Source organism: Varanus komodoensis, unplaced genomic scaffold (assembly GCF_004798865.1).
Source record: "Varanus komodoensis strain SLA01 unplaced genomic scaffold, ASM479886v1 scaffold3, whole genome shotgun sequence".
In the NCBI taxonomy this organism is placed as follows: Eukaryota; Metazoa; Chordata; class Lepidosauria; order Squamata; family Varanidae; genus Varanus; species Varanus komodoensis.
The window spans coordinates 12,920,236-12,931,675 of record NW_025335761.1 but is presented as its reverse complement, the minus strand read 5'-3'; the positions used below and the strand labels follow the sequence as shown (position 1 = coordinate 12,931,675).

Here is an 11,440-nt window from a genome sequence, read left to right as displayed (position 1 = left end):
CGAAACATATTTTGGGTGCCTTGGAAAATTCACACACTCTTGATAATGCAAAATAGTTCATCCTGCACAGGTCTCCTTCAAACCTGTGATGTCCCCATGCCCTTCGGCAGTGTGCTTCCTTATTTTGTCTGCTTCTGATGTACTATTAAACATTTGGATTCTTCCCAGGTGATTGGATTCCCTTCACCTGAGAGCTGCTGCATCTAATCTGTCCCCATAAAACACTCAGTTGGCACCTGGACTGAAGCAGGTGCAGGGGAGCAGGTGGTGGGGAAGTCCCAGGCAAAGGTATTTGTGTTGCTCTTTCTTTGCCACAGTATTGTGATGTCACACAGGCAGCGGCAGCGATCTGTCTGTGTCCATGGTGTTGTCAGCAATATGTTTATACTTTCTGTAATCTATTTATACTAGAATCAATAAAGTCATATCAGCCTCTAGATCCATTTCTTCATATTAATTTTGACAAGGCGGTCTCCTGAAATTCTGATGCCGTGGTAAAAGGAATTATTGTGAGCAAATATAAAATAGCATTTTAACATGCAAAAACTATTTGAGGGAAGAAAGAAAAATGTGACAGGCCTCCATAAATACCAATACAGGAAGGTATACATCAGGTATGCTTGATAAGGTGTTAATGTGTTTCTTATGTGCTACAGAGGTGAAATCAAAACAGATTGATTTGTTCAAAGCCCTACATTTTTTGCTGCCATCCCAGCTCATCTTTGATAATGAGTTAGATCAGAAGAGGGAAAAAACCCTTCCGTTTCTGTACAGCACTTAGCTTTTGCAGGACCCTTTTGGAGTGTCTTACGAGAGAGCATAATTTGGGGTGGGGAACCTTCTGGAAGGCATATTGTAAAAGGCAAGACTACTGTGCACATCATGTGATTGCAAAGGGAACATGGGAGTTGCCTCATGGTGAAGGTCTTGAACAATGGTCTCTACCTGGCATGTCAGACTAAATTCATAGCTGTGTTTTCACAGCTGTCCCCAAATTATGTTTTATTCCCCAGCACACTAAAGAAGAAATCATTTAGGAATACTCACTGCAGCTGGGAAACAGAATTGAGAATCTTCTTTCCCTCAGTAACTGGAGTGGATGTGTTCTGGATACTTACGTTATTAAGACTTACCTATAGGACAGATGGAGCAGTAGCTAATTTCAGGTCTCTAATGTTTTGTATGTGTTATTCTACACTGGGGGCACAGGGAATTCAATAATTGCAAGAAAAGCTCCTGTATTCAGTAAGTTTGACTGGCTTTTAGTTATCACTGACTGATGCAACTAAGGTATATGCAGTGTGCAAGGAATATCTGTGCACTTATTATTAACAATGCTCATATACTGCTTACTGCAATGAAATCTCTAATTCACATATCAGTAATCTAATTCACATTCAAATGCACTATTAAAAACAATTACAACTACAATTCAAAGAACAGTAAGATGGAGCAGCATATAATTCACTGAAATATGACAGAGAAGGCCTGGTTGAGCAAGCGCAGTTTCAGGATACATTTGAAACATTCCACATTATATGCCTCCAAAACTGCAGGTAGGAGGGTTTTCCAGAGGGAGAGTGCCACCTCCAAGAATGCCGACCTTTCAGATAGTACATGATAACAATCTAATGATAGTGTTGATTATGAAACAACCTTTGAGGCCTCTTTTGAAGATTTTAAATGCTGGCTGGATATATACAGGGGAAAGTGATCTGCTATCCTGGCCCCAAGTTGGCTTTGTATGTCAACAGCAAACCCTTGAACATGTCTTGGTAGCTAATAAACAGCCATTAACTGTACATTCTTTGATAATTGTAAGCTGCTTAATAGGGAGTCCATTAAAGTTAATGGTTGGGTTTATTTTTATATTACCATATAGCAGAATTAATACACTCACATCACACATCAGATTTAGTTGCCATGTAGCAGTATTATGATGGACTGATTTTGTATTTTATGAGCATTTATAGAATTACAGTTTATTTGATTGCAAAAGCAGTTCTTTCTCATGCCCTACCATTGCAGAGAAACTCATTCTGAGCTGGAAAGCAGGAGCTTCACTTCTACTGAGCTTGTAATCATAGCCCAGCTAGCCTAAACCTTAAATGCTGTTCCCTACTTTCATAAAGCACTAAACGCACAATTCTATATATGCCTATTCAGAAGGAGCATCCAATCGAGGGCAGTGCAGTGCAGAGATTCAGTTGTTTCTTCCACAGGTTTGGGGGTACAATATAGGTTTGATGCACAAATCAATAGGTAGCACTTTCATTGGTTAAATCATGCAACCATTGACACATAACCAAAAGTTAAACAAATTTCTGCAGGTCCTACAGGCAGTTCTTCGTTGGGTTTGGATGGCGGGTGTTAGCACCAGTTATTCAAGGGTTATGAAGCTTACTGGGTGAATACAGGCTGACTTTCATTGAAACCTACTACACAGAGTTTTCTGAAGATAAAACAGCCACCATAAACTGACTGAGGTTCCTTATAAGAAAAATGGTGAGATATAAATGTAAAGTTATTAGCGATATAAATAGATCTTTGCCTACAAACATTTAACCTCATCAACACCTCTGTAAAACGAAGACAACAATGTTAAAAATTAAAAACTTTGTTATTAAAAAATTAATAACAATAACAAATTCAGTTTTAGGCCAAGAATATCTAGATGAGCTGTGTCTATCTCTCCCTCATTCTAAGTAATCCACCGAATACTGACAAGTAGTGCGCTTAATGCACACTATAAAGTGGACATCCCAAATCAAAATGGAAGAGAGTGAAGACTTATGTATCGCTCTATTCTTTTATCTCTACGAATACAAGCCGTCCAAAACATCCGCTTTTGCCCCAAAGTAAGATGGCGGCAAGTTCCTCACTAAGGAACGGCTATCACTCAGCAAATTTGAGCATGGTCATATGACTCTAGGGAAAGTCTATTTCAACTAATTTAGCAGATTCGACAGTCCAGTGCGGCATGTCGAGTTAAGAAGAAAGGCTGAGAGGGTGAGCAAAGTAACTACTCTCGAAGAAAACCTTTGGACGTGGTGACGGAGAGAAACGCTACTGACGCTGTTGCCGTCAAACGTGTGGAATCTGCTATTTCGAACACAGAGTTTCTCTTTTTCGCTGAGGAAAGATGGCGTCTGTCTGGGATGAGGCGGAGGTAAGGATGGTTGACGCGGATGATGCCGGTTGTGAGGTGTTGAAAGGGAGAGAGCGGAGAGGCCGCAGCCTCGCTCTTGACATGGGCAGAAGTTGGCCCTCTCAGGCTCTCCTGAAGGAGAGCCTTGGGAGAGTAAGGTCCACGAGCGGACAGATGACCCTCCTTTGCTTCTTACCATGACTGTGTGTTCCTGCCTAGGATGGAATCGGAGAGGAGGTTTTGAAGATGTCCACGGAGGAAATCGTACAGCGTACCCGCCTACTGGACAGTGAAATCAAGGTGCGGTCGGCCTAGGCTGAGTAGGCTACTTCGTGGCTTTAGTTGGCTATATTCCACACCACCCCTCCTCACGCACGCACAGCCTTTCCGCTCCAAGCCAATACTGCCCTTCTCGTAACCACCAGCTCCCGCCAGACGTGGTATACCTGTTCCTTATTCTACTTGTCTAGACTAAATGCCAGCTGCAATGATACAGTTTTCTGTAACTGCTTGAAGGCAGTCAAGGAGAGAGCAACTGAACCTTTTTGGTGCCAGTTCTTAAGCAGGTTTAAGAGGGAGGAGGAGAACCCCTTGATATCCAGAGCCAAGGCTGTGGGGTTCTAAAGGGTCATGCCAATATTTTGGATGAAATCCACAAACAAATTGATAACCAGAAGCTGGTGTACAACTGACACAATACTGTACGTTGTGGGAGCACTTGTTAGTAATGGGACTATTTTTGAGGGTAGCCCCATTGTAGACATTCTGTCTCTAAATAAGTAGAGTGTGAACCATGGTGGCTTAGTCTAAGCCCTAGGAAGTCATAACCAGTACCTCTGTCTGTGCATCTGAGGGCAGCCACAGATTCAGAAGTACCACCAACCTGCAAACCGGCTGCTTCAGAGTGAGTGCTGCTCCATCCAAAATTAGCTGAATATTTTCTCTGAGTTCCTCAGAATCATTAGCCATTGTACTTCTGAAATACACAGTTTAAGTTTGTTTGTTCATTCTCATCCATTTTAAAATGGGGAGGACTCACACTACCTCTCCAGGATTTGCTCATGACAAAGTGCAAGTCCTCCAGTCACTTGCTGCTGCTTATTGGTAATACCTCAGCCCAAACTTTACTAGCAGCCCAATAGTTACCAAGCATGGGAAACAAGATGAACCTTGTGGCGCTACATATAGCCAGTGAGCAATAGTCTCCCAGCACCACATGCCTGGGCCTGTTCTTCAGGATTGACTAGAACCACCATAAAATGGTTCCCTCAGTTCCAGGTTGGCCCAATATGATTATTTACTGTAAATTAAATATAGAGCTATAATCCCTTATTTTAATGTGTAGCTCCTGCCTCAGAATAAGACTATGTTCTACAGGTCTTTAACAATTAGACTTACAGCCCAATACTGAGCTTGTTTACTGTGCAAATATTATGTTCCTCCCCCCCCCCTTTTTTTTTTGGTTAGACCAAAATGACTTTCCTGCTTTGTTTCCTTCTCAACTGATTTTTCCCCTTCTATTTATTTCTCTTCCATGCAGATTTGTATGAACATAAATATATTGATTATTACTGTTTAAACTAATTCTAACCTAGACATTATTATGGACTTTATAGATCATGAAGAGTGAGGTGCTCAGAGTAACTCATGAGCTACAAGCCATGAAAGATAAGATCAAGGAGAACAGTGAGAAGATCAAAGTGAATAAAACGCTACCTTACCTTGTTTCCAATGTCATAGAGGTGAGTTTCTTATGTTAATAATAAAATTGGAATGGCTAGAATTTCTTATGATTGTATGTGATGATTCTTTGGTGTTTTGGGGGATCAATTTCAATAATTGTTCTGATGTTGTGATGGTAAATTGGCCCTATCAAAGGACAAAACAACGTAAATAAATATGAGATCATTCATAAGCCAGTCCTTTTCTTGACTGCCAGTGACTTGATACATCATAAAATGTTATGATATGACTTCTCCACTTCAATAGTAAATGCACATATTAGGAGGTAAGTACTATAGAACACAGTGGAATTTTTTTCCCAAGTAAACAAGAATATGAATGAATGGTTTGTCTTTTCCCTGAGATTTATTCATTAGCCTGATAAACAGATGTAATCATATAGGGGGATTTCTTAGTAAAGGCAATAGACTGAATATGTACTTTCTATTTCTAATGGCTTGTTCCTTCCATTTTAAAACATTGTGGGAAATACTGAAAGAACTAGTTTTGCAGACACTAGTTATTAGTATACATTTTTACAGTGAGGCACCTGTGGAACTGTTTGGCTAAATGGTGGTAGAGAAAACAAATTAAATTTGGTTTGTTTAGCAAATTAAATTTAGCTACTCAAAGAAACCAAATTATTGTGCTGCCTTTTTATCATTTCATTGTTCCAAATACTCAGATGTCTGACACAATACTTCCTAGCTGTTGTTGTGCAGTAGTTCTCTTAGGGTGCCATCCTATGCGTGTTTCGACAAAAACGTCCTATAACTTCCAGCATTCCTCAGTCAGCCAAGACCATTTTGGAGGTTTCCCATTAGAACCCTAGCATTAATGGAGATTAAGTATCTAGTGTCTCTTTTCGTTGCAATATATAACTAGGAGCCAGGAATATGTTGTGCTCATGAAATGCTCAAAAAATGTGCTGATGGTTTCTTGCACTTCTAGTTGCTGGATGTTGATCCCAATGACCAGGAGGAAGATGGAGCAAATATTGACCTCGATTCCCAAAGGAAGGGCAAGTGTGCCGTGATCAAAACCTCCACTCGTCAGGTGAGAGAAGCATGATAAGAAAGTGTTTTGGTCCATCTACTTCAGCTGGCAGCAGCTCCCCGAGTGTATATACTGCCTTAGATGTTCTTCACTGGAGAGCCCTATGGTTGAATCTGCAAAAAGTATGCTTCCCCCATGAGCTATGGTCTCTTCTATCTGGTTCCATGAAACTCACCACCATAAAGAGCATGATATAGTCCAGCGGTGGCGAAACTGAGACTCATGAACCACACGTGGCTTTTTAAAATTTCATTTTGCAGCTTGCCACTTGCTGCTATGGGTGCCGTGGGCATCCGCTTGCCAATTGCCACCCCTACCACCCTGCCTGCAGGCATCTACTTGCCACCTGCCACGCACTGCCCCTGCCCACGGGCACCTGCTTGCAGCTCTCAAACATCTGGCATTTACCATATGTGGCTCTTCCATTGAGCAAGTACCCCTGGTATAGTCTTTGCACAAGCATAGACTAAAAACTTTTCACTTCACCAGATGGCTTTTTTAGCCCAAGCTTCTAATCCTCTCTTCCAAATGTTTTGTCCTAAAACTTTTAGGACTCCTAAGAATTTTTGTGCTTCTGTTTCTGTTGTGGTGATTTTAAGACTGTATATTAGATGTATTTGTTTATTTAAATCCACATGTAGGATCACTCTGTTACTATTAGCAGGCTTTATCTGAAATTTGCATCCAGGAAACACACACCCAAAGTGAAAATTGTACTCACAGGCATTTGGGGAAATTTGGCATTTTTGGCAGCTAGACCAAGTCAAGTTGTTTGTTCTGCCTATTATGAATTGTTGCAAACTACCCAGAAATCTTTGGCTATTGGACAGCATAGAAATAAAATAAATAAATTTGTTGCCCTCCCTCTCTTTTTAACAGACTTATTTTCTGCCTGTAATTGGCTTAGTTGATGCTGAAAAGCTGAAGCCTGGAGACCTGGTGGTGAGTAGCTTTTGTTCTACACAGACATGAGTAGCCCAAATACCTGGTTTGTTTTCTAATAAGTAAATCATCTGAACAAATACACTTGGGTTAACCATAAAACATATATCCTACGTTAGTTGCCTGAGCATGTGTATGGACACCTTAGTAGCCTGGTTATCATGCCAGGGAATCTTTCACTTTGTATTTATCAACTGCTTCCTTTAAGCGTTGGGTTGGCCTCCTTTGCAATGCAGGTGTGACTTACAGTGCAAATGCTGTACAGTGAAGCACTTAATATACCACAGTCAAACATTTCAATTATTATTAAGGAGTGAGATACCCATTTTGCCTCAAAGGGTTATATGATATATAGTTTATTTACTTTTCTAATGTTGGGTCTGTCTGTTTGTCTGCAGCATTTGTATGCTGGCCCAAGGGTTCTTGATATATTGCATACTAGAATTTTTCCAGTCCTTCAAAATAATCATACTTACAGCTTAAATGAAGATCATATTATTTCTTGAAGATCTATGGATATTATTCCATTTCTCCATTTTGTAGCTTCTGCCTCTTGTTTCTAACTTCACACAAGGTCCACAATGAAACCAATGCACAGTATTTGCTAGGTCTTCTAATGTATTGAAATAATAGTTCTGTGTGTGAAGTGACCTGTTTCTCCTGAACTATTTGCAACATTTTTTTTTCATTCTCACACCTCCCATGCTCGCCAATTTTTTCATAATGATGTGCGGTGCGACTCACAGCCTAGGTTACAAATACTCGGTGGATTTGCAACAATAACGGGAATGTTTCAGTAACAAAAGGCATGACTTTGGTACAAATGATGAGTTTTTTTGGAGTAAAAATGGCCAGTGTTTAGGATTTGCATTTTTAGGGAGTGAACAAGGACTCTTACCTGATTCTGGAGACCTTGCCGACAGAGTATGACTCAAGAGTGAAAGCCATGGAGGTGGACGAGAGGCCTACAGAACAATACAGTGATATTGGAGGACTGGATAAACAGATCCAGGAGGTAAGAACAAGAGGCTGCTCTGGGCAAAAAAGATTAAATTACCTTTCCATTTATTATTATTAGACTGCTGTTATATCCTGCTTTTCCCCCGTTATGGGGAAGCCAAGGTGGCTTACATAGTCCTCCACTCCATTTATTCTCAACAGCAACCCTGTAAGGTAGATTAGGCTGAGAAGGAGTGACTGGCCTAATGTCTCCCACTGAGTTTTATGGCTAAGTGAGGACTGGAACCCAGATTTCCTAAGTCCCCAGTCCAGTGCTCTAACCTTGCAGGCAGAGATGGTTTCCTTTTCAATCTGAATTACATTTTGGGTGCTTTATAAATTATAATAATCTGTCCTGGAGAATTTATTTATTGGATTTCTGGCCTGCCCTATTAGCCACACAGCTCCCTGGGTGGAGTGTGGGGAGGAGTTGCTTTTGTTCACACAGAGATTCAGTTTTTAATAGGACATCATTTTTCTTTCGTGCCTTGACAGCTGGTAGAAGCCATTGTGTTGCCAATGAATCATAAAGAGAAATTTGAAAACTTGGGTATCCAGCCTCCTAAAGGGGTGCTAATGTATGGACCCCCAGGAACAGGAAAGACTCTTCTGGCCAGGGCATGTGCTGCGCAGACAAAGGTATGTTTGCTGTTGGTTTCCTAAAGAATTTCCTCTGTCTTTTTTCTTAGGGGAAGGAGAGGCTGCATTTAGTTAGAATCTGAATAGTAACAACATAGCTCTGTAGTCAGTGTCAAAAATCTATATCCTGTTTTTAACACTGCATTTTCATATTTTGACTTTTAAGAAGCTTTAGGAAATGGAGACTGTTAGGCTGCAAAATATTCTGTTTAGTGCTAAATTTGGTGTTAACTGGGATGCCACAGTTGGGCAGATATAAAATCATTTTCTCCTTCACTCTCAAGGCTACTTTCTTGAAGCTGGCTGGCCCACAGTTGGTACAGATGTTCATTGGAGATGGAGCCAAGTTGGTGCGAGATGCCTTTGCACTGGCCAAGGAGAAAGCACCTTCTATCATCTTTATTGATGAACTTGACGCCATTGGCACAAAGAGGTGAGATTTTTGGGCTCCTTTCTGTAAGATCCAGGATAAATACCCAGGTCCCTTATGCATTGCAAACAAAACTGTATCATAGCTTAGAAGGTTCTTCTTCTTGGCCATCCTGATTGGGACCAGCAAGGGAAGGAGGGAGGTTGGGGTAACAAATAGAACAGGCATAATTCTGGGCCCAGCCTCCTTGCCTCCCCACTCTGCAACACCCCAGCATGGTTCTTTCCACACCGACTGGAAGGGGACAGGGGCTCAGATCAGAGATCATAGAATCTCACCGCTTGGACTCTGCAAAATCCTATGACGCCCTCCCCCCTTGAGAATTGCAGACATCAGAATTGCACCTTTATTTTTGTATTTGGCTATATTTATGTAGCATATTAAAGGGATGTTCTGAGTGATATACAAATGAATTTTTACCAACAGCTGCTTCATTTATGCTAGCAAAGGAGGGTAACCATTTATTTGCAGTTACACCCACACAGTCCAAGCATCTATATGCTGCCATGGATATGTTCATTCAGACCACTGGGGAAGGTTTATTTCATTGACTGTTGTGCCACTGTAGCAATATTTTGAAGTAAGTCTATATATGTATGCAAAAGGGTAAAATGAGGGTTTCTGCAGGGGATGGATTATGTGAGCTAAATTGACATTCCAGCATGTATTCTTCCAGGTTTGACAGTGAAAAGGCTGGGGATCGGGAAGTACAGAGGACCATGCTGGAATTGCTGAACCAGCTTGATGGATTCCAACCCAATACACAAGTCAAGGTAACTTTGCCCTTAGGTGATGCTGTGAGTGGGTATTACAGCATGGCCTGAGAAAGTCGTATTGATGAGGCAGGTCTTAACAGAGTCCGTTGCATCTCGGATTATAAGATCTATTGTCTGCCCCATTCCAAAGTGATTTTCGCTCACGCAGGTGATTGCGGCAACCAACCGTGTTGATATCCTCGACCCTGCTTTACTCCGCTCAGGACGGCTGGATCGCAAGATTGAGTTTCCAATGCCCAATGAAGAGGCCAGAGCCCGGATTATGCAGATCCATTCACGCAAGATGAATGTCAGGTATTGCAAAGACAAGAAGCCAGCTTGTCTGTGGTGAAAATGGCTGCATGTCCTGGGCTGTAGTACCTACTACCTTTGTGTCCTCGGCTCTGTCTACTCTCTGTTGTTGTTGTTAAGAGAGTGTGGTATGCCATGCTTCATTAGGAGTGTAGAATGTGATATTTGGCATAGAGTCAACCTGCTTAAGAATCTTAGCTTTTTCTTGGAGCGAGTTTTTAGACCTTACGGCTGCTGTGTGAGTGATACCTGTTGAAATTTCAGATGTCAGGAAACAAGACTCCCAGTGCTTGGACAGGGTTTTAGTATTCTGCATCATTTTTGTCTTTTCCTGTGTCTAGCAAAACCAGAACTAATTATGCTCAGTTAAATCAAGCAAATTTGCATAATTTGGTTTAAATTTTGGTAAAGGATTTAATTACTTTTATCACAGGGTTCACAGGGCTTTGTCGTTTCATGTTTTCCCAGGAAGTTCCCAATTGAGATATTTTTTTCAAAATAGAATTCTTTTTTCTGCAGCCCTGATGTGAATTATGAAGAACTGGCTCGCTGCACAGATGACTTCAATGGTGCACAGTGCAAGGCTGTCTGCGTGGAAGCGGTAAGTAGGTTCTGCCAGACTGCTTCTCACTGGAGAACTCAAGGCTCTCCCCTCAACAGTCAGCGCTGATTTGGTTGCGGGGACACAGAGGTCGGGAGGAAGAGATTTCAGCCTGAGAGCTGCCGCTTACTGTGTCCAGTTATGGGATGCACTTAGGACACTTCCTGAACTCTGCTTTTTTTCATTGGGCCAGGGGATGATTGCTTTGCGGCATGGAGCTACGGAGCTCACTCATGAGGATTACATGGAAGGAATCTTGGAAGTGCAAGCCAAAAAGAAAGCCAATCTGCAATATTATGCCTGATTATTTCACCGAAAACCTGTTAAGGCTTTGACTGCAAAACCAGGATCAATGCAGTTGGGACTGAACTGTTTCTTTCTTTTACCTAATGCAAAAATAAAGCATTTACCTTGACTAAGGCAGCTGTTAATGTTGCAACAACTGGAGAAAGAAGAATTAATTCTGTGAGCTGATGCCCTTGTTCATGTAGCAGCTGCATATGTGATGCTTTTAAGCCCTTAAAACACCCACGTTTGCACAAGCAGCACAAACTCATATCCTGCTTGTGTGACTGATTTCTGGATAATCTTTGAAAACACCTCCTCTGTTGTCACCATCCACACTGCTTCAGTTCCTGCACAGTTCAAACCCTATTCTGTATTTGCACCAATACAAGAGGTATGTTAAATGCATCCCTACACAGACAAGTCGTCTCGACCTCTGAGGCCTCCTATGAGGTTAAACATGGCCCATATTCTTTTTAGGTGTCTACATATTACAGTGACTGCAATGCAGAGCTCATCTGCCGGGAGTGATTATCTGAACTTGACTGCAG

General features: G+C 41.5%; 1 protein-coding gene across 1 annotated transcript; it reads left to right on the top strand.

Annotated features, from left to right (window-relative positions):
- Positions 1-3,039: 3,039 nt before the first annotated feature.
- On the top strand, positions 3,040-11,019 carry PSMC3 (proteasome 26S subunit, ATPase 3). Its single transcript, XM_044436694.1, has 12 exons — positions 3,040-3,169; positions 3,368-3,448; positions 4,765-4,890; positions 5,822-5,926; positions 6,806-6,868; positions 7,746-7,883; positions 8,363-8,506; positions 8,791-8,939; positions 9,613-9,709; positions 9,861-10,006; positions 10,523-10,604; positions 10,798-11,019. Exons 1-12 carry the CDS (start codon positions 3,143-3,145, stop codon positions 10,906-10,908), a joined length of 1,269 nt encoding a protein of 422 aa, XP_044292629.1. The 5' UTR covers positions 3,040-3,142; the 3' UTR covers positions 10,909-11,019.
- The last annotated feature ends 421 nt before the right edge of the window (positions 11,020-11,440 follow it).

Bases quoted from the DNA above. Each gene is read 5' to 3' on its own strand.
- PSMC3 (XM_044436694.1), top strand. From the start codon at position 3,143: ATGGCGTCTGTCTGGGATGAGGCGGAG. The intron at 6,869-7,745 runs GTGAGTAGCTTT...TTGCATTTTTAG, and splicing joins TGAAGCCTGGAGACCTGGTG to GGAGTGAACAAGGACTCTTA. The intron at 10,007-10,522 runs GTATTGCAAAGA...TTTTTTCTGCAG, and splicing joins TCACGCAAGATGAATGTCAG to CCCTGATGTGAATTATGAAG.